Source organism: Vidua macroura, chromosome 5 (genome assembly GCF_024509145.1).
Source record: "Vidua macroura isolate BioBank_ID:100142 chromosome 5, ASM2450914v1, whole genome shotgun sequence".
Classification (NCBI taxonomy): domain Eukaryota; kingdom Metazoa; phylum Chordata; class Aves; order Passeriformes; family Viduidae; genus Vidua; species Vidua macroura.
Window position 1 is genome coordinate 17,324,158 of NC_071575.1, and position 22,633 is coordinate 17,346,790.

Genomic DNA, 22,633 nt, shown 5'->3' on the forward strand with positions numbered 1-22,633 from the left:
TACGTTGCCTTGTGAGTTCTCACACAAATCATGACTTGAAGAAGTGGTGGTGTTCAAGGGCCCATGTGTGGGCCTGGGAATCAGGAAGCCTTGTGGCTTTGGGGAAGCCACAAAACCCTCCTCGCTCAACTTCCCCCTTGTGGGAAAGGGAAAGTTCACTTGTTCACTCACCTCTGAAGGCTGTGGTGACGACAGGACAGCTTTGGAAAACAACCTGGCTGTCTTTTGTTAATTAATCAACTAAACTAAACTAAACTAAAATAATAAAATTGCAAAATAAAAAGAAAACAACTAGATTTTTCCAACCAAAAACTTTCCAAGAATGAAGGCATATATTTATAGCAACAACAATTTAAGGGGACTGGCACTTTCTGTGCAAACCACTTAGGATGGCAAGCCTATTTCCCATCTGTCTGTGCCCATTCAGTCGTGCAGGCTGCGGAGATCTGGGCTGTCCTCGGTCACGGCTCGCTGCCACCGGCCCGCCCCTCCCCGCGGGTCTCTGCCCCTCCAGACCGTCAGGGACACGAAGGGCCTCGGCTCCTCTCCCGCCTGGGAACTACAATTCCCAGCAGGCCGCGGGGAGGCGCGGGGCGCGGGGCGGCGCGCGAGCGCACTGCCGCGTCAAGCATGGCTACGGTGCTGTCCCGGGCGCTGAAGCTGCCGGGTAAGGGCTGCGTGCCCGCGGGACGGACCGACCGCCGGCCTGGGCCGGGCTGGGCCGGGCGGGGCTGGGCCGGGCCGGGCCAGGCCGGGCCGTGCAGCGGCAGCCGCGGCCAGGGCAGCCCTGATCGCGGGAGGCGCGGGTGCCGCTGCCTGAGGGCTGCGGGGCGCGTTGCCATAGTGATGCGGCGATGTGGGGTGAGGCCCGGGGGTGCGGGCGGTGAGGGGCGGCCGGCGGGCTCCGCGCGGGTCCCGCGGCCGTGGGAGGGACGCAGGGGCCGGGGCAGCGTCTCGGGGCTCGGAGGGCGTCGTGTGTGGCAGAGGGGGGCCTGGGCCGCGGCCTTGTGACGGCTCGGCGCGGGAGGAAAGGAAGCGCAGACCTCTCAGATCCGCTCCTGCCGGGTTTTACCCACAGAAGGCAGGCCAGGAGTTCGATAAGTGCCAATGCAATTACCCAGGTAAATGTTTAAAGCCTGCCTGCCGCCTCTGCACCTTCCAGCCAGAGATCTTCAGCGAGATGAAAGGATATTCAAGCATAAGGGGCTATTGTGTGCGGTGAGCAGCAGTCAAACAGCCATTCTCTTCAGTAAGGAGATTAAAAAGGAATTAAAATACCTTGCCAAACCAGATCTTGGGAGCATGCTAGTTGCTTTTGGATGTACTGTAGACAGTGCCAATGCACCTGATTGCATTAACTTCAATGGGAAGAGCTCATTGCTCTTCCTAACCTGTCTTACCTTTGGGACAGCCCTGGGACAGAGACAGGGCCTAGCTGTGTGCTGCTGGGGAGGGCTTCTCCTTGGCACTACACACTACAGTGGTCCTGCGTGGCCCCAGCACGCAGTGAGGCTGCACTGATCATCCTTTCTTCCTCCATCAGTACCTGAAGGTCACAGTAATGTCTTCAAGGTCCTTCCTGCCATCTTACCAGGAGTCATTACTTTTAGTTTATGTGGTGTCTGTTGAGTCTCATTCAAAGAACTTTTGTTTGCAAGTTGCTTTCTTCCTTGTTTTATACATACATATATATATGTGTGTGTCTGTCTAAATGGGAAGGAATACATTACCATGAAGTCTGTTTAGGACAAGTGCCAGCTGGTAGGTGTAGGTGTGTGCATTAGGGTGTGACCACTGGGGAACTGCAATAAGAAGTGCAGATTTCTTCTGGGATCTTTGGAACCAGCATGATCTATTTGATATCTGCTGTTGGGAAACACTGATTTGGAAAAGGATTATAACAGACCTTGCAGCTGCATTTAAGAGAACAATTCTTGCATCAATCCTGAGGTTAAATTTCAGAGATCATACCTTTCTCATGTGTTTAATTTTTGAGAAATGCTGCTTCCAACAGCAATGAGAAAGCAGAAAGCCTATTGCTGTATCTGTTTTTCTTGCTGCATCTCATTGAATTAATTAAAAATCAATATGCGGTGACTTATCTCCTCATGGGCTTAGAGATGTCTGCAGTACCCAGTGCCTGATGCCTGCCAACTGCCAGAAAAATAAACAGAACATGAAATTAGTATAACACATACTGGAACCAGCGTGCCATCATTGGAATAATACAGTGAAAATTGCATTCTTCCAAAGTCCAAAATTTGCTCTTCTCACTCCAAAGTGAGTGCAAAGAAAAGCCTTCCCCGTCAGTCAAAACCAGGAAAAATAAGATCGCAATTAATATCTTTGAAGCCATCAGCACAAGAAATGAATATTTTATTGTCACTGGGACCTCATTTCAACACAGATCACCTAATGGGCACCTTCTTTCCAGGTAGTGATTGCACAATGATTGCCTGTTCTTCACTGAGAGGTCACATTCTTCTACTGCAATAGTTGCCTGTGTGAAGATAGCATTTGGCAAATACATGGGGGATTTTCAAAGTCATAAAGTGCGATTTAGAGACCTGCTGCCCTTGAAAGCCAATAAGTTGGGGAGTTTTCCCTCAGTTCTGTCTTTGAAAGCCTCCATCATCAATATTTGCTTTTTCTTCCAGTGGCTGCATAAAGAAAAAGAAAATTCAGGGTGATGTGACCAGTAACTTGCTCTGATTGTAACCACAGGCCACTGAATGGGAGTCTCTGTTTTATCACTGATGCTGTGGAAAAAATGGAGTACGATTTAGAGCAGGTCAGATCAGAAGATGCTTTGTTGACTCTACCTGTAGGAGGGAGGGAACACAGAGCTATAGGGAAACTGACTTTGCTGATACTAACTCCATACCTGTGAAGTGGATGCAAGGTTTATGTACACTTGGAGTCTCTTTGGAAGACAGATAACAAAGTGTGAGTTCCACAGACCTGGTACCTGCATAAGGCCACAGAACTTCAGCTTGCTTTAGCACAGAGACTAATTTCTCATGAAAGCTACACAGTGGTTATCCTTTCAGGACATATGGTGAGAGTTTCACCAAGAGGCCAGCTCAGATCTTACCATTTCTACTTCCATGATAGAAAACTGAAAACTGTGTGTATTCCCTGACAGCTGATTGCTTGCAACACAGGCAGTTTTAGCTTTCTGTTGATGGACAAACTATTTTCCTCCAGCCTGAGCCTTGTTGTTGACCAGAAAGGAAAGAATTTGACTTCTGAAGCACTTAAAAATAAATCATCATTCTCTAAAAGGTGTAAGACTGCCTGTGTTTTCACACATTCTTTATTAGTTTTTATGTTTGTTTGTGCTTTTCTGCTGAAAAATCATCTGGGAGTGATTAGTGAAAGCCAGGTGTATTATCCCTCCTTTCTACAGCAAGTGCCCTAAAACTCAGATGAGGAGTCATGTTCCTTTTGCTCTCTCTCCAGCCAGGTGAATCATGAGTTACATGTTCTCTGCACCACAGAACAGCCTTGGGAGGCTTGCCAGCATTCCAAACTCATTCCCAAAACACCTACAGATTGGTTAAGGTTCTCTCTGAACAGTAAGACATAAGTGTTTGAATCCTTTGAGATGAGCTATACAATTGGGTTTTACATGTGCTAGATGAGTGCTCCAACTCATTAGCATCATGCAAAAGCCCTTCTTAAAGGACAATATCTTCCCTCCTTTTGGCTTAAAAAAAAAAAAAAAATAAGCCACTGCAGGACACTTTATGCCTGAGTTTACTCAATGGCTGTGCTTTGTGGGTTTGCTGGATAACCTTTTGGGGAAAGATAGGGTGAAGGAGTGCTGATTTCTTATTCCTACTCTGGCTTAGACATGAATTAAGACTGAGCAGCTCTCTGCCTTATAGCTCTCCTATACTTCTTCAGATTCTTAACTATGTAGATCATCAGAAGCTGTCGTCACTGTGCAGTAGCTGTTTTCTAGCCACTAATCAGTGGTTCTCGGTAGGACAGGTGTTCCTGTTACAGGTTGTGGTTGATACCACTGTAAATGTTGCCGGCATTTCAGTCCCTGCCAGTTCAAGGAGTGGGTGAGCCATATTTTCAAGGTCCTTTCTGTCTTCAGAAAGGGATCCAGAACAAAACTTCCAGATAAATTTAATTGATACCAATGCTTTTAGCTGCATCAAGGAGGAACAGCAGGTTCCAGTCTTTTGGTTGACTATTTGGAATTAAATTAAACAAAACATAGTATATGTAAAGCATTATTATTTGAGTTGTTTTACTCAAGGGTCACCAGTTTCCAAAATCAGGAGCAGTCTAGTTAACACAGCTGTCCGACTTTGACTTCCCAGGCTTAATACCATTTACTCTTGGGCCAGCCACGTTTGTTTTTCATGCTGTTGTGACCTGACTTGAACTGGCACATCTGGATCTGTTGTGAGAAGCTGCAAGTACCTTGGCAGCGAGACCTCTCTGGAATTTTTTGTTTCGACTGAGTAGTCTTTCAGTCACATTTTAGCACAACCTACAGTATTACACACCTGTGAAATTACACTGCAACCTCTGAGCAGAGAGTTGTGTGCCACCAGGGTCAGTGGCCTTCTGTGCACTTATGGGATGCACTTATCAAGACTTCCTGAAAAGCCCACACTTGGAGCACATGTTTAGAGCAGACCTATGTGAAACAATGCCATGTGTCACAGGGATACACCAGACTGACCCATAGGAATGCAGTATCTCTTGGTTCCTGCCTCCACAAGGAGCTGCTTTTTGGAGTGTATATGTGCACCAGATTTTTGAGTCTTTTGTAGAAGCCTCTAATTCAAAAAGGAAGAGTCTGTCTTAAATATGTGATTGGGTTGGATATTTTTATTTCCTTTTGTTCAATGCAGGTGAGTTGTCCCAGCTGTTCCACCTAGTGTGGGGCACTTGGTTTTTAGTGGAATTGTAAGTTTTTCTTAAATCCTAAAAATGAAGCTGAATACCACTTGTAAGTGGTAGATGAAGGGAAAGTGAAGGTCCTTCTGTGGGGTGAGAAATGAGGAAGGACTAAGATACACGTGCTGCAAAATACACTCTAGATTATGCAAAGTAGGTGTGTTGCACTAACTAGGTACTACAGTACATCTGTAACTTGAGTGTCTTTAACAGGAAAACTAGAAGTAAAGTATACTATCTTAGTCAGGAAGAATAATCATGAAAGCCCTAAAATTTCTGCTTCGTAAAGCCTTTCCATCATCTTAGTGTCTGAGAGGGGTTACAGTTTGCATATTTTGCTTATTAGTTATGCCTTACATGTACCAGTTCAGGAATCTTCGGGCGCAAGCTAGTTCCTGTTTCAGATCAGCCTTAAACAAAAGGAAATGAGACAGGTACCTGGGATAGCGAAGTCCCACCTTGTAATCAGAGAGAGAGAGAACCAGACTGAGACTCTGGACTCATCAGAGCACTGGCCATGGCTCCGTGCCCAGCCTTGTGGCACGGGGCAGCTCCCTGAGAGGTGACCCTTCACCCGTAGCTCGGGGCAGTGAGTCTGCGTGATCTTTTCTGTCCCCATAAACAGATGGTGCTGGGCTTACGCCAGGGTGTGTGACCGGCCTCTACACCTGCCCCCGCCACACTCCCTGCGGCAGTCTAGGGCTTGGGGGAGAAGCCATGTGTGCTGGGCACCTGTGCAGGAGACACCTAAAGCTAAGCTACTTTCCTGCACCACCACCTGAAGGGATCAGTACCAAGTTACCTATCTTGGCCAGGCTAAACACAGACTGTTGGCTCTGGTGGGAGCAGGAACAGAGCAGGTGCACTGTGGTTGCCTTGGGCAGGGGTTGGAGCATTCCCTCTCGCAAAACTGAGCTATGCAGAGAAGGTGGTGTCTTGGAGGAACAGCCTGATTCTTCCAGACATCAGCATGCTACTGCCCCAAAGGGGCAAAATTACTTTCCCCTCATCTTCAGGGAGACTTCATGTTTCATTACTAATCAAGAAAGTATTAGAATTAAATCAGCCATGAGTTCCATGTAGTCATAAGCATACACATACATATATGTACATACACACACACACACACACACACTTGTCTGAGGAAAATAAACTGTCAGCATCTTTTCTCCCACAGATGCTACTGTGAAACATGGAGAGAGAGACCCTGTCATTTCTCTCACACTTCTCACTTGCAACCATGCAAAATGCAGACTACTCTGTCATCCCTTCTGTATCACCCTCCACTGCAGCCTTTTCTCCACTGAGATCCTGCAAAAACTCATGCTTTATTGTCTCTCTCCATCTTTTTTCTCAGGAAAAAAGAGCCCAGACCTTGGGGAATATGATCCCCTCACTCAGGCTGACAGTGATGAAAGTGAAGATGACCTTGTACTCAACATCCAGAAGAATGGGGGGGTCAAGAATGGGAAGAGCCCCCCTGAAGAGATACAGGACCCTGATTCTGATGTGGAGGTTGGGATGACAAAGCAGCACGCGTCAGAGAGCGCACCTGAGGGTTATCCTGCAGAGACGGCTGGGAGTTTGGAGCAGAAGGCTGCTCCCTCCCTCATGCCATACCTGCGCACTGCGATCTTTTTGCTCACTGTGATGATCTCGATGATTCTTGTGCTGGTGTGCGCATTTCTAATTCCCTGTCCCCCTAGAGACTTGCATAACACCTGGAACCGCAACCTAGGTCAGGGAGCAGGTGAGAAAGCCCCAGGAACAGTATCTGGCATGGGGGAGGTGGTAGCTCCCAGGCTGGGCGTCAGTGGGAGAGATGTATCTGGGAGAGCCAGGTCACAGCAGAGACCTTTCCTCACCACTACAGATGCTCCAAAATAATAGACAGGTGGCTGTGTCCTGCTCACTCTTGAAGCTGAGGCATGTGAAATCTGGCATCCGCACATAACAGTGCCACAAAATTTCGTTTCTGCCAACATCAAAAAATATTTTGACTCTTCTTCCACCCTGCCTTTTTGTCCGGATGTTGTGCTATATTCAAGATGGAGATGGCCCAGCCCACTTTAAAATGCTCCCTTTCTACAGCCTGGACTTTACCAGTACCTCCATGCTGAAGTATGTGGTTGTGTTTGACAGGAGAGAGAGAGAAGTCTTTGAGTCTTCTAACTAGCTTAACTAACCTTATTCCATTGTCTTTTAGTCCTGCCTGAATCCATAAATCAACATTTGAGATCTTTTGTTATCCTATATGAGTCATTGGTATCTCCCATTCTGGTTTCTGCAATAAAGTAACACTGTTTTGTGAAATAATTTATGCCCGGTCTGCCATATATCTCTACCTCCTTGCTTTCTGCCCCTGGCTTCCAAATCCAAGCTTTTCATAAGATACCTGGCTCCACATTGCCTCAGAAATTGAAGTGGGAAACATGAATCTTTCTGTTAGCTCCTCCATTTTTCCTTTCCATTTCTCTGACCCAGATGCTCCATTTCTGCCTTTTCATGCAATGAAAGATCTTACTGTGGTGTGAGCTGCCTGCTCTTGGTGGTTCCTTAGCAGACTTCGTGAGGCTTGTCTATGCACAAATCTAATTTCTGGGCCAGCCCTCCTCTCCCAGTGTGAAAAATGAGCTGGGTGGCCTTTTTTATATGCTGTGACTCTGTAATTTTTGCAGGTGGTGTGTTATCCCCACTGGAACTGTGTGATGTGAATGGTGATGGCCTCCCTGACATCCTCATTGTCTTCACTGCCTTGATGAATGCCAGTGTCATGGGTAAGCACTGCAGCTCCTTTCCATTCCTCTTAATGTGTCAGTATGGACCTCTGTATGTTTGTCTTACACACAGGAAGAGTACCTGCCACTGCAAATCCACTGCATTGCTCTTTTCAGAGTTCCTTAAAATTGCTGGTGTACTGTGCCTGTGGTTTGTCATGCTTAAAATTTTCATTACAAGCCTGTGCTCCTTTTGGTCAGCATCATCTGTTTGCCGTTACCTTATCTTGGGGCAACTCCATCTCTTAGTCCTGCATTTGTGCACACTTCACTTTGTTTTTAGAAACACCCTCACTATGCTGCCTTTTTTTCCAGGTCACTCCATATACTTGCCAGGCTCCAAATCACTGTTAATTCACAAATAATAGGCTGATGATGGGGAAGCTACTGTGCCTGGCTGTTTAGCAGATATTGCCCTGCTTCCTCCTCCTGGCTGCTTTGCTTTCTTTGTTAGTCCTCACACCCTTCAGGTAACATAGCAGAACTTGCTGATGCTGGCCACCATTACATAGGGGCTGCCAAATCCGGTGGCATCTTGTTGCACTGGGCTTCTGAAGTCCTGGAGGTTCCCAGCTGCCTGCTGTACTGCGTCTGCCTGTCCTGGCATCGCCTGGTACCAGGTGAATCTGTTCTGCCTCAGAGATCTATTCAGGGAGCAAGCATACTTTGCACAAGCTGAAGAAAATTCTTGGAGGAAAATGCCTTGGCTCTTCAAAGAGGTAATAGATATTGTTAGAGGATAAGGAAGGTGCCTTTCTCCATGGCCCAAGCAAGGCCCATGGTATTTCACAGCAAGTCCTATAAAAAGAAACCTATGAACATAGAGAAAACTGTAAAGAAACTTTAAAAATAAGTGAGAGAGGAAGATATGGTTGACATAAAGGTTGTATTCCGTGTATATCAGTTGTACTTGCACTCTATATTTTTGCCATTACATTGCTTTTCATTTTTACCCCAGATATGCACATAGGCAGCATGCTCTGAATGAAACTAGTCATACCTAGTTGCATTCTGGGCTGTAGCTGTGCTGGAAGACAAAAACGAGACACTAAAACAGGTGTAAGCAGATCACAATCCAAAACTCACATAGCTGGATATCTGCCTACCTGTAGCTTGTGCTTGGAGCATTCACACTGTGCCAAGTAGAGATAAACTTGGAATAGGCACCCAGTGGAGTAATCTGCAACATTGTTAACTGTTTCTCCAGCTGGTACACACAACAGATGTGAGCTGCATTCAGGAGTTAGTTGTTCTTTGTCCCTATCAATGTAACAAAGATAACTTGATCTGGGGCAGCCCCTTAGCATAAGCCACATGATTTTCAGTTTGAGAAGAGAGTGAGTTTGATTTAGAGAGTGGATTCAGCCTTGTGTTTAGCCAGTGCCCTGTATATGCCCTTTGTGTCATCAGGTCACATGTTGTATGTGTTGCTAGTAAGACAGAAGTTGGCTGGGTCTGTTGTTATTTTTAAATGTGTGGGAGTTCATCTTAAGTTGTGATATGACCATACTAGGTGGAGATTAATTACAATAACTACACTGAAGTCTGAGGGCAGGCTGAGCTAAAAGTTGATCACATTTGGAATCTGAACCAACAGTCAATTGAAACAGAATAGACTACTTCATTTTACAATTATTTTATGCTAACTGATGAATTGGAGAAAGAATGCCAAGTTCCACCAATTGGTTGCATTCAATCTGTTTTTCACAATAATGAAACTCATTTGGAAAACAAAGGAAAGAGCTCTCAGACCACCAATCACTTTCTGTTGCTCCAGAATTACAAACAAACCAGCACTTTCATGTAAGGTGACATCTGCTTTGGGAATCAGTTAAGATTTCCCCTTGGTGCTAGCTGTTCTTTTGAGGGAGAGGGGATCAGAATAATCAGTCTGATTTGATAGCAGTAAATTTAACAGGAGGAAGACACCACAAGTGAGCCCACTGTCCCCAGGAACTTGGTTCTCTCTGCCTAGCTGACCACATTTCTTGCTATGAGCTCAGGTTTTCATGATTTTCTGGGCTGTTGATTTTCAGCCCAACTTGTTTGGAGATCACTGCTAAGCTCTGCAGCAGAGAAATTCAGCCATGAGGTGACATTTGACCTTTGCTTTAAGGCAGTCTGGATTTGTTTGTCTTGAACTGCTCAGCTCCAGGAGTTAGAACTGGATCTCCAGCACAAGGACCCAAGGCAATGTGGTCATAGTAATCCCTCTGAAACCAAGGGATTACATTTTCTCTTTCCTGCTTCTTCTAGGTGTCTCTAGACCCTCCGTAACTGTGCTGGCACTTTCTGGTATGAATGGCAGCACCTTGTGGTCCATCCAGCTTCCAGAGGAGACGCAAAGTGTGCAGTGCAATGGGCTGTCACTGGGGGCAGCTGCAGGGCCTGTCTGCCTTGTTACAGGAACGTCAAAATTCCTCAGCCTTCTCAGTGCCTCCACAGGTAAAGTCAACTACCAGCACATTAGAAATGTGCTGTTGCTTTTTTGTTTACTTTAAAGGACTAATAAGCATGAATAATTTGGTTCTGGCACATCATGGTGGCTATTACTTCGTGACACACAAAGTGGAATCAAAACACTAATGCATTTCTTGTTACACAGGATAAGAGAATACAAAAAATTCATATCTGTGGCAGCATCTTCATCCTACATCTCAGAATATTTCAAAGTGTTAATCTTATCCTGTAGCATCCTCATGTCATAAAGAATATGTAAAGTCTGTTCTCATTAGCATTGAGCTGCTGGTACAACTCAGGACCTATCTAACAGCACTGCAAAGCTGAACAGCATTCTTGGAGAAGTTACTTGAGGATATACACAACATCCAGGAAACCTTGCAGAGAAGTTAGGCCCACAGTTGAATTGATTAGATGTGAATGAATATTGCATTTTTAATCACTTGATCATGTGCACCTTCATTCTCTGATTGCTGTTTGTTCTCCCACATTAATTCATTGGCAGAAATAGCCATAGGTAGGTATAGGGTTGCTTTTGGAATCAACCAAAAAGGTACCTTGAAGATGGGTAACTTTGGGATGGAGGTGTGTGTTAATATTATAATTAGGTTTTAATGAACCCAGTTCATCCAGTGACAATGATTTCACCACAGTTGCTGGCTCAGCAACAAGACACCTTTTCCTATCTCCCCTGGCTGATGGGTGCTGGGCCGTTTATCAGCTGCCCTCTCTGCAGTTATCAGTTATCAGTTCCCCTCCCTGCAAGGATTTCTACAGTCCAGCCGTGGTATTCCCACTCCTTTGTTCCATCCCCTTTAGCAGGTGCTATGGTTGCAGATTATGGGGGTGTGGAGTCATGGTGGAATAGGTTTCGGGCATGCCAATCACATTCCATCCAGGGAGCAGCAGCTGTATTTTACCCTATAATTTCCATACTGTTAGAACTTCTGTTAGGATGTGAATATAACTTACTCAAGTTTCCTCTGATTTTACCCCCAGCTGTCTTCCCACACTTTTCAAATGCTTTTAGGGACCTGGTTACTTGCACAGGGTTTGCATGGTCAGGACCGTGAGCTGCCTCCTTTACCAGCAGTAGTAATGTACAAGTTTGGCCCTTGGTTTACTTTGTCTTTCAGGGGCAAACCTTATCCTACAGAGCAGCAGCAACAGCAAAACATTTTTAAAGACTGAAAAAGCAGAAGTGTTGGCAAAAGAATGATGAAAAAGTAAAAGGATCAAATTTAATTGTTGTCTTTTTTTTTTTTTTTTTTTTATGTTTATTTGCAAGTTTGCAAGTCTGGTTTTACTGTGTTTCTAGCTGGGTCCATGCTGGACTGCTGAACCATTTGACATCACATCTGTTAACATGCTTTCCCCCTGAGGTGGAGTGAGCATGTCATGCTGGAGTGGTAATTTGCTGCTGGGAATTTAACTGAGACACAGATTTGCACTCTGAATATCAGAACTATCCATCTGTTTCCTTTCCTCACATCTACCTAGCCTTTACTGCTGGCTGAGGCAAACAACTGCTGTCCTGCAAGCAACACTCTCATTTGGGTTCTCCTTTGTAAAGTGAACCTTAAATATTCTCTGCTATTTCAGAAATTATTTAGGGCTCAGGTCTTATAAAGAGATGATAAGAAGGAAGCATAGCAAGACTTGAGGCCTGACTCAAAGGTAATCTAAAGAAATGCTGTGAGAAGAATTTTGCTTCCCAGTGCAGTTTGTCTCAGTTTGTAGATGTGTCTTTCCCCTTCACACAGAATGGGAGAAATAATTTCTCTTGCTCCCTTTTCAAGAAGGTTTTGTGGAGCCCTCTGGTTCCCCAAGTACACATCTCTTTTATCCTGTTCTTTCCACAGGCAAGACAATCTGGACACTGAACTCCATTCATCTTTCAAGTGGGATCCTAGCTGCACCAGCTGCAACTCTTCCAGATGTAGATGGAGATGGGATTAGGGATATTGTTGTTCTGGCTCTCAAAGTGACACAGGTACAGCACATCCCTACTCAAGGTTTGGAAGGACCTTTACTATTTGTGTAGAGGTAAAAATAGACTGATGTGGAAGGACTGTAACCGGAGCTGCAAGAACCCCTAATTTTCATTCCCTTGGATTTTGCTGAAAAGCACCCTTTTTCTTCGAGTAGCTCAGAGCAGTGAGATCAAAAAATAATGACACTACCTGCATTCTTGACAACTGGGAATGAACAGAAGGGTCATTATTTGCACCTGACTGAGACTTGAGAATTATCTGTTTCTGTTCAGTGAATGTGTGGTTTGAAGTGAGTGTTTAGCAGCAGTGTAGGGATGGATCTCTGGAGAAAGGAGCATTTAGCTTATCCAAAAGAAATAAATACTTTCTTTTATTAATTAATTCAGATTAACTGTGTGATTAATTCAGATGCAGATTTCCTTTATGCTCATCCCTTCCCATAATTCTAACATAGATTTTGTTAGAGGAGCTCAGATTTTTGAATTCCCTTTCATATTTGATGTATTTGTGTCAAGAAAAAAACATGAATGTAAGATGCCCAGGAAGCCAGACTGAGCAAAGAGAAGGCAAACACTATCTAGACCATGCTGAGGGGGAAACTATCAATGCAGCTTCATGATATGGGGTTGGGAGAAGATTCTGAGTGTAGAGGTGCTTGAAAGCACTGATAAAAATCCCTACCTCTCTCTCCTTGCAGCCTGATGTGGTTTTCATCTTGGTGTCAGGAAAGACTGGAACTGCTTTGGGTGGGCCTGTCAGATACAGCACCAATGGAGAAGGGAAAGTGATTGGCCCCCAAGTCCACATCACCAGCCGGGGAGCCATCTACATCCTGTTTGGTTTTGGTAAGATGCACCTTGCCTCTGCAGCACTTCAGCTTCCTGAGAAAATATTTGAAATACCTAAAATGGTCCAGAATGTCCCTGGGATACTTGTGCCATGCCTTCTGCTGTAAAATCTAAGAGGGCAAAAGCACAAGTCTCACTGCCATGGTGTGGAAAAATACAGGAGCACCAATAGCTGCTAGTCTCAAATACTTTGGAGTTTCCCAAAGGCACATCATGCCAGGGAAGTTCCAGCTCTGAGCATTTCATTGCCTTCTACCACAACTGCAGTGGTCCCAATTACCCTCTGTTCTACTGGGTTATCTTTTGCAGTCAGGGCTCTTCATCTTTACTCTTCCTGGCAGGTAATGTTCAAGCAGTTGCCCTGAGGGATATCTTTACCCAAGCCAGAAACCGGGACAACTTTCCTGCAATGCTGCAGCAGGAGGAGCCAGAGTGGGAAAAGCGCAGATCTGTCAACCTGTCAGAGCTCATTGACATTTACAGGTAGAAGATGGACTTGTCATCTTGCTCCTTCTGGGAGAGGAAGGGAAGGGTAGGCACTTATAAGTGCTCCTAGAGGTGGTTGCTTCTACTTCTATACTGTCCTTCTCTTCATTTTCCAGTTGATAACTGGGGAATACTGTGGGGAACCTGTCATTTCCTCCCTGTCCTCTGGTTGTCCTAGCCAAAGAAGTGCAGAGTATAATGAAAGGGAGTCCTTAGCTTCTCCTGCTCCTTGTTCCTTTCTTCAGCCCAGTATGCATTGCTGAAAGGGAAAAAAGGTGTTCCCAGCTAATGGAGTCTCTTTGGGAAGCTCAGTCTGAGTGGGCCTGGATTTCTCAGCTCATTCTTCTTTACTGACAAACTGTGGGGCAGGCCTTGATAGGAATAAAGGGAGGGAGCAAATGTGAACTCGCAAACTTTATGCTTTTTATAGTAACTCATGATATTCAGAAGACTCCACATTTGAATTTAGCTCACTTAACTGAGGAACCCACATCACTGGGGAAAAGATGGACTTCTCCAAGTAGAGTTCACATCTTTTGTAGGAATTGCCATGTGGACAGGCAGCTAGTGCTGAGATGTGCAGATACAAACCTTGATCTCCTCTGTTTTCCATTTGTCCCAGTGGGGGTGTTGACTTTCTGCAGACAGTGAAGGCACCTGACACAAACTGCAGCAACCTGCTCATCACAACCAAAGAGAGCTTGATCCTGCTGAGGGGACAGGACCTGGAGCGCCGCTGGACCCTGGAGCTGCAGAATATTAGCAGGTTACTTGCTGGGAACATTTTTCTGTCGTATTTCTTCCTTTTCTTTAGAACTTTCAGTTCTAAGCACATGTGTTCCTTAGAAAGCAATTGCCAGTAATTCTCCAAGTCTGAAGAGGAATCTAAGTACTGTAGGTGTGTTTTGTTGAGCCAAGTGAGGAGGGCAGGGGGAGCAAGGAACAGAAGACAGGGAATTTGAGCTTGTGTGCTTATGAGTGATCACAAATAAGGGGCTTGATTCAGGTACCCAACACTGAAGTCATGGGAATGATGTGGCATTGGAATTTAGTGGATTACTGATGTGTGATTCAGCCCACTTGCTGTCCAGAGCTTCAGTGGAGAGGATCAGTTACATTAGTAATGTTAAGAATTAACAGCAGGTAAATGAGTATGGCCCAGAGACCTTAATATTCCTTGAAAGTTGAAAATGAGCATTCTGATGACAGCCAGCACACCATCTATACTAAATGTAAACCTTAAAATAATACTGCTAATCTTCTAATTTCACACATGGAAATTAAGTAATTTTCCAGATCTTGTGGGTTGGTAATAACCAGCAATTTCAGCTTGCCCAGTATTAAATATTTGCAAAGGGCAGTTGGGGACAATTGAGGGAAATTACATGGGAAACAATTGTTTGCTCTAATATTGAGAGTAAAGAGAGCATCTCTCAGCTCTGTGTTACCCAACTGTCAAGAGCATAAAGGAAGAAGGCACTGGAACTTCATTAAGGGAAAAAAAAAAAAAAGGGGGTGTTTAGCTATATTTTATATTCAGGTAATGTCCACATTCTTGTGGGCTGATGGGTGACATAAGCCATGACTTTAGGAATGAGTTATGGCTAGTTGATCGTGCTATGAGGAAAGGAAATGGACTAGAAGTGTTTTGGGACCACAATCTGCAGACTTCTGAATGTGTCTGGCATCAAGTTTAAAGGGTAAGTGTGTAGTGACTAAGGAAAGCCACTTGACAGGTGCTGTAGAATCAGTTATACAAAAGACATTTCTAAATGGATGCAGTCATAAATTGGAATACACAGATCAAGAAGGGTTGAAAACTTCTTTACCAGTATGGTTGAGGTTGGAATGCACCTCTGGAGATTTCCTAATCCCACCTACCTGTTCAAGCAGACTCTGGACAAGCTAGAGCAAATTAGTCAGGGCTGTGTGCTGTCAGGTTTTAAATATCTCCGAGGATGGAGACTATACAACATCTCTGGGCAGCTAGTATTCAAGGCTGCTGTTTTTAACTATTCCCTGAGCTCCCAAGGGATAGAGTACAATACATGTAGAGGAGCTGTCAGATAATCATTGAAAAGTAGTGAAAGCAATTCTTGTTCTCGGCCACTGTGCTCAAATCCTGGACTGCCTGTTTTCTCAGAGTTAAGAAAGACAAAATTTACTACACTGAATGTATAGTGGACAAGCATTTAATTAAGAGATTTGTTTGGATTTTTTTAGAACTTAAATTCTACTTAAGCATCACAGGCTGGGGGACAAATTCAGGTCAGGGATGTTACCACAGAGTCAAACAGACTTGTTAGGAAAAACTTACAAAGCCAGCTGTGAGCACCCCTTTTCCTGGGTAAACCTGCCCCAAGCACACCACTTCATCCAGGCAGACTGAGTCCACACCTGTGAGAATAATTTCTGAGAAAACCAACATGGCTACTGCAGATGTACTGCATTTCCAGATAGCTTTTGACAAGATACCTGGAAAACCATAAAGGAGAATCAGTAGTCATAAAATAAGGGTGAAGTTCAGAGACCATGAAATTGAGTAAGCAGTCGCAAATTGTGTTGTAAATGGATGTTTCAGATGAGAGAGGATTAATAGCAGGTTGCTGGGGGGATTACTGTTGGGCAGAATAATTACTAGCCTTCTGGTTCATTTGAGAAAGTGCCCAGGGGATTTTTCGCTTGATTGGTAGCATCCGATGTACTTAAATTTGTGTGCATTCAGTTTGTGGGATCTGCCACTGACTGTAACCCATAAGGGACATGAGAAGAGGTACCTTAGGAGATGTTTTGAGTTCGTGGTCATAGGATAGAATTGCCTGCTATTTCCTTTTGCTACTGGAGAGCTTTTGAGCTATAGGAGTGTCTCATGATACTGCCTTGAAGGCAACACCTGGTTGCCAAAGGTGTCTGTAAAGCAAATGATGTTGTTTGATGTCATAAGTATAAAGTCAAGGCACTGTGGTGCTGTGGTATTACTGTTCAGGAACCATTCTGTCATGCATGTTTTGAAGGGGAAGATGGAAAAAAATGGGAGAAGGTCTGGAAAAAATGCTTTGGCATGGAAGATATAAATTATTGAGTTTATATGATCAAAGAGAAGCCTGAGAGGTGAGTTCATAAGCGTGTGTAAGAAATAGAAGCTAACAAGCATAGCAAGAACAAGTGCCTTGGAGCAAAAGCCATTCATGTTCAGGAAAATGAAGACGCAGGAATGTTTCTTTGGGTGAAATTAATCATTAGAACTGACTGTCATGAGAAGTGGTGAATTCATCTCATTAAAGATGAGGCAAAGCCAGCCTACTGATACTTGGTTAATTGGGTGAAATACAGAAATCTGTCATAAATAAGAGGAGGGAGGATATACTCTGATCCTGCCTTGCCATAAAATCTTTTGTTCTGTGAATTTTGCGGACTCAATTGTGCATCTAGCTGCAGTGAATTGAAGGAAGACAGAGGCAAGGCTCAGAAAGCCAAAAGCAAGGAATATGGTTAGAAAATAGTTATAATGAGAGATATTAATGTGTTATGTCACCCAGGAGTGAGAGGATGAGAAGGGACTTCATTTAACCTGCTTAAGGTCATAAAAAGGCTTGTAAACCTGCCAGCAGTAAGAATACAAGGAATCATGGGCTGACATTAATGTTGAGTTTGTTAAGATCCATTTCACACAGCTAAGGCAGCCTGCGAAATCCACCTTCTGCAGGAGGCCAAATGTGCCAATGCATTTTGGAAGGGCTGGGTAATTTCATATAATTATAGCAACAACAGTACAGGTTCTCATGCAAAGAATGATAGAGTAGTGTACAGAGAGATAAACAGATGTCTACACAGCCCATCAAGCGATGCCCCCCACACAGACAACTCTGAAGAATGGCTGACAAGCACCATGGGCCGCTTTACCATTTTTCACTTTTCTGATCCACCAACAAATGATTCCTGACAGTCAGAATAGTTCTGAGTAAATGAAAGACCTTATTTAGCATGACAAATCCTGCCATTTTAAGAGGCAGAATGGAGGATGAAGGCAACTATTCTGCCTCCATCTGAAATTACTTTTTTCCTATCATGGGGCTGAGTGTTTCTCTTTCCAAATTTACAGCCAGCCTGTACCAGGCTACTTTGGTGCTGACCAAACTCTGGACTTCATGCTGCAAGCACAGACTGGAGATGGGAACAAAAAGGTAAAACAGGTGAAGGCAGGGAGGGCAGTGGCAACGCAGGAGTGGGGCAGGTTGGGTAAAAAGAGACAAACATTCTCTGGTTTTTGCTTTTCCCATCTCCTTGGCCACCACTTATTAGAGTGTGGCCACAGGCATGAAAGGGAACAGCACAGGCCATGCCTCTGCAAGGGGGCTTTGCATACCCACTCCTTGACATCCATTAATGCTTGATCTCTCCCTGCCTTGAGGTGGTGGTGGTAGATGGCAAATCTGGCCTCCCTGTTTGGAACCAGGAACTTCCATGGCAGAGGCAACAACTCGATGCACTCTCAGTCATGACTTTGGACAAGAAGTCTGTTTTTCTCTTCTGGGCTGATGAAACACAGCCTGTGCTACAAAGTTTGGTGAGCACACATCTTTTCTTCACTTTGAGGTTTCTCTGTGCAGCACATGCAGTCTCTGTCTCTTACTCCAATTGTCATTGAACTTGAACCTAACATATAAGAAGGCTGTCACCTCTGACATTCTGACTTCTCTGAGCCTGAACACAGGAGTTTTTGTGTGCAAATTCTTCATCGTAAAGCTTTGTTGACAGAAATTTTGCATCTACAAATCCCAAAATTTGTGAATTTCATTTTCTCGTGCAGCACTGAGGAGTTGTAACTGCAGATTTGTTCCCAGCCCAGAGTGTTCCTTCTGTCCATGCAGGCACACAGTTTGGCATGGAGACTCAAACTTCCAGACTGTAGCTTTGCCCATCAAGCTGCCTATGACAGAGCTAGATTTCAACCTTACCAAAGAGAAGTTGTAGAGCAAATTCTGTGTAAGGGGAAAAAAGGGTTTCAGGATTTAATCTTTGTAAAACCACAGTTTTTCATTCTTTGATCCATGTAAAAACAACACAATGTCAGAAAACCTTTTTTTTTTTTTTTTAACAAATCTAGACTCCCCTTTGTAGCAGTTGTTATGTTTTTATGTCTTTCATTCCAACAGCAACCTGGTCCCAGATCTGAGCGCCCGGGGCTGCACCACCTCTATCTCCTCCATCCTGTTTTTCCAACAGTCCTTTTGGACCTCACCAATGCAACAGACAAAGTCATTGCTTCAGCAGGTGAGTAAAAATGGAGGAAAAACTACCTAGGCTAGAAATACAGAGAGAGAAGTAGTTGTGAGAAACAATGGGCTGTAGTCATGCCTTCAAAGGTAGCACCTAAGGTCCACCACACATAGCACATTGGGAATTAAGATTCATCTTCCTTCTGAAGAAACATCCTGTCCACCCCCTACTTTGCAAATAAAAGACCCACAAAGTTTCTTACATGTTTAACCAATGAAAGGTTTAAGTTTGGTTTAATGCATGTTTTACACCAGACAAGTTGTGTTGCTTTCCATGGAGCCATTTTTAATTCAATGCAGTGCATAAAAAATCACTATAAAACTTTTCTCTGTCACCTCAGATACACTTCTGCTTTTGTTGGCTATCTCTTGCTCTTTGGGATAGGAGCTGTTGTACTTCTCCCTCTTTCTTTTTTTAAGGGGTAATCCAAAATATATAAGTGCATTTTCAGGGAAAAGTAGATCTGGATTTAATATCTATACAAGATTGTAAGTCCCTGTTCAATTTCCTTGCTCTTTCTAAAGTAGTTCAGCAAATAACCAGCCTCTTGTGCCTGAGAGTGTGGGATAAAAGATCCGTTCATCCAGAGCTAAGAGAAGTAGGCCAGGAAGCATAGAAAAACTGCTGCATAGTAATAACATCTAATTGGACTTGTATCAAAAACACAGTTCAGGCAAGAACAAATAGAATACTATTGTTACAGGGTTTTTTTAGAAACTAGGATTTCTGAGGTTTGTACAGATGATTCTGCAATGACTGGAGTCACCCAACTTGCCATTGCTGTACACATTTCCTGTTTTATAGAGGTAAAGAATAGCTACTAACAGGTGTGGGAAGGAAAGCTGAGAGTGAACTGTGTTCTTGAAATATGTTCATATCCTGTGTCAAGCCCAAAAGCATAACCTGGAACCAAACCCTTCTCTTTCTGATTAATATTTCAGTTTCTTTCCATGGAAAAAATGTTAAAATAATTTTCCCTTATCAACTAAGGTACATAGAATTGTAAAGTCAGACTAAATATACTATCAGCCTAGTGGATATTTTGACTGAGTAAGGGCTATGAGATTTGTTTTGGAAGAAACATAATAATTTACTCCTCACCACTATTTTCTTGCCCTTTTCTGATGGACCAGTTGGAATTAATGATCTCCAAAAGGATGCATTTCACATCACTGTGACAACAACTGCAACCTCTGAAAAACAGCCAGGATTTCTCTCGGTCAGCAAGCTGGGCCTGAAGTGGGCCATGATGAGTCAAGGTCGAATGGTGTGGTTAAAGGACAGCAGGACTCCAAAAATCAGCCGTGGAGAAGTGAGGCGATTTCTTGCCCGGATGAAGTTTGCTGACTTTCCTCAGAAGGTGAGATTGTGCAGGAATCCCTCATGAAATCCAGGCCTTTGAAAACATCTGATCTCTTCCCTACAGACACAGTTAAGGTGCTCTTTGGGGTGGAAAGAGACTGGTGGGATGCAGAATGACTGTTTGCAAGATGACTGGCTGCCCCTTTGGGCATAAGATGGACAGATTGTGAAGCAAAGATGTACTTAGGCAGTTGAACACAGCACAGGATCTTAGAAAGAAGCAGGGATGATGATCATAAGAGACTGAGAGACTTGCAGAGGGATCAGAGGGGGGGTGACTGAGATCACTTGTTTTGACATGGGCAAGCAGGGGTCCTCCATATAGTGGTGCCCAGGTTCTGTTGCTGACTTGTAAACTACTACTTTACCAGACTGGATGATAATAGATTTTGGCTTTAATGTTTGTTTGCTTTTCCTTCTTCAGCTCTAGCCTGGTGGTTCCTCAGATGTTGGTTGGACCTGTAGCCTGTATTGGGAATATAGGAAGCTGCTCTGTGTATCTTCAGGAAAACAGCTATATAGAGGGAATGGGGTTTAAAAGCACTTCCCCTTTCTTCAGATATCTGGGGAATGCTGCTGGAGGCAGGTTTGTCCTAGACAGACCTGTTCTGTACTAGAGAAACTTTGTTCAGGAACTCCCTCTCCATATGCTGTTCTTGCATGCTTCCTTCCAGGTAACACAGAAATGTGAATTTAGAGTTTATATACATATATATATAAAATCAGGATTTATATATATATATGTGTTAATTTATACAATGTATGTATATTTTTTGTATGTTTAATTTATGAATGAGATTTAGGACACACCTTTTTATGTCCAAACAGTGTTCCCAAGCAGTCTAACAAGCTCTGTGCCTAGAGTGGGCCATGATGAGTCAAGGCAAGTGGTGTGGCTAAAGGACACCCTTAATCTGTTTATTTTTGAAGAGAAGCTTCTGGCTCCTGCAGGTTTAGTCTTATCTGTGACTTCTCCTGTGCTCTCAGCTCTCTTGTCTATGCTGATGCCAGACTCACAAACAAACTAGTTCTCTGGCTGAATTACTGATCTAGAGAAAGATGGTCTTTACAGCATTTGCCCAGCCCCTTGCACTTGTGTCTTTCTTCCCCAGTTCCAAGTTCAGGACACCGAGTTCAGGCGTATGTGGGTGATGTAGAAGTGAAAGGTTCGCGGCTTATTTCTCTCCATCCTTAAGGTTTGTATGAACGCACATTGTCACTGTAACACCACACTGCAGTCCAATGGGCAGAGTTCCCCTTTGCAAAGGTATCACAACCCCCTTGGGATAGAGGTCCAGCAGATCCTGACTGTCACTGTAAAGGTCACTTGGTCTTGTCACAGAAAAGCTGATTCTTACACTGCTGCTCCAGGGTTTAGAGGTTCAGAGAGAGACAGAACTAGAAAGCTTTTCTGTGCATTTTAACCCTATTTTGAGCTCAGTATTGCAATTCCCTTGCCAGCCCAGCCCTGTGTGCAGCTCCAGGAGGAGCAAGCTACCCCTGGGACACATTAGTTCACAGTGTGTTAGGTATGTCCCACTCTGTGTCCCAGACCATGCCATCATTCTGTGTTGCATTTGAGGAGCATCTGTATGAATTTCTTGTAGTAGAAAAGACCATATAGAAGGGAACCACTTTGGTGCCCCAGTAGTTCCTCACAGTTTAGGGCAACAATATAGGAACTCCTTTCCTAGTATGCCATTCTAAGCCTGGCCTTTGACATTAAACAGAGCCAGGCTGAGATGAGGATTGCAAAGGACTTTTCTGTCTAGTATGTGCCCTTCCAGCCTCCCCACATTTCCCCATGTGTTATGAGGTGATAGCAGACTTTGACCCTCCTTCCAGATGGGCACATTAGTCATGGGTTTGCTCTCCTGTGCCCTTGCCACCTCTCTTTGCTGTATTACCCTTTCCATCATCCAACATTTCTATATAAGGCTTCCAGGATAGCCCTTCAGGTTTAGCTGCAAGCCCCAAGGCTGGTCTTTGGGCCCTGATCTCCTAATGTCAGAGCTGTGAACAGTTTGTATATGTTTAATGGTATTTTTGTGTAAATAGCTTTGTATATAATAGCACAACTGTAGCAATGGCTCTAGGCCTGGCATTTTCCTCCAGACAGGGTTTAGTGTTTATAATAGACCTAGTGTCAGTTAATATAGCTGCATAATAGGACTGAAAGTGTGAGGACCAGTAACATATGAGGGATTAAACAGGAGTGCTTCTTCCCTCCTGTCCAGCCACCACCTTGCTGGGAAAGGTGAATCGGCTGTTACCTAAGTAGTTACTCTTCCGAGATTCTTCCTGAGAGAACTGATATTCAAGAGCAGTGGTGTTAGCTCCTCCCTAATGTGAATTCACCCTGCTCACACCCCCCCACCCCCACTGTGAATAAAGAGTCTGTCTGTATATTGTTGGAAAAATGTATTTGAACTGCAGTGAAACAAAAATAAATACTGTGTACAGCATCATGTGTCATGTGAACCAGTGTTTCACCTTTGAGAGA

At 44.1% G+C, this 22,633-nt stretch overlaps 1 protein-coding gene across 3 annotated transcripts; it reads left to right on the forward strand.

Annotated features, from left to right (window-relative positions):
- Positions 1 to 343: 343 nt before the first annotated feature.
- FAM234B (family with sequence similarity 234 member B) lies at positions 344 to 22,600 on the forward strand. Of its 3 annotated transcripts, none has more exons than XM_053978720.1 (13): positions 344 to 678; positions 6,291 to 6,673; positions 7,602 to 7,700; positions 9,957 to 10,145; positions 12,023 to 12,153; positions 12,852 to 12,999; positions 13,344 to 13,485; positions 14,111 to 14,254; positions 17,591 to 17,672; positions 17,900 to 18,055; positions 18,645 to 18,762; positions 19,902 to 20,128; positions 20,555 to 22,600. In XM_053978720.1, exons 2-13 carry the CDS (start codon positions 6,445 to 6,447, stop codon positions 20,558 to 20,560), a joined length of 1,671 nt encoding a protein of 556 aa, XP_053834695.1. In that variant the 5' UTR covers positions 344 to 678; positions 6,291 to 6,444; the 3' UTR covers positions 20,561 to 22,600. The 3 variants fall into 3 exon arrangements, with proteins under 3 accessions (XP_053834695.1, XP_053834694.1, XP_053834696.1); XM_053978719.1 differs by having other exon boundaries at positions 344 to 667; positions 6,281 to 6,673; XM_053978721.1 differs by lacking the exon at positions 6,291 to 6,673 and having other exon boundaries at positions 344 to 667.
- Positions 22,601 to 22,633: the final 33 nt, after the last annotated feature.

Excerpts from the sequence above, each read along its gene's own strand:
- FAM234B (XM_053978719.1), top strand. The coding sequence starts at position 631 with ATGGCTACGGTGCTGTCCCGGGCGCTGAAGCTGCCGG. Across the intron at positions 668-6,280 it reads CCGGGCGCTGAAGCTGCCGG|GAAAAAAGAGCCCAGACCTT; the intron begins GTAAGGGCTGCG and ends CTTTTTTCTCAG. Across the intron at positions 18,056-18,644 it reads AGCCTGTGCTACAAAGTTTG|CAACCTGGTCCCAGATCTGA; the intron begins GTGAGCACACAT and ends TCATTCCAACAG.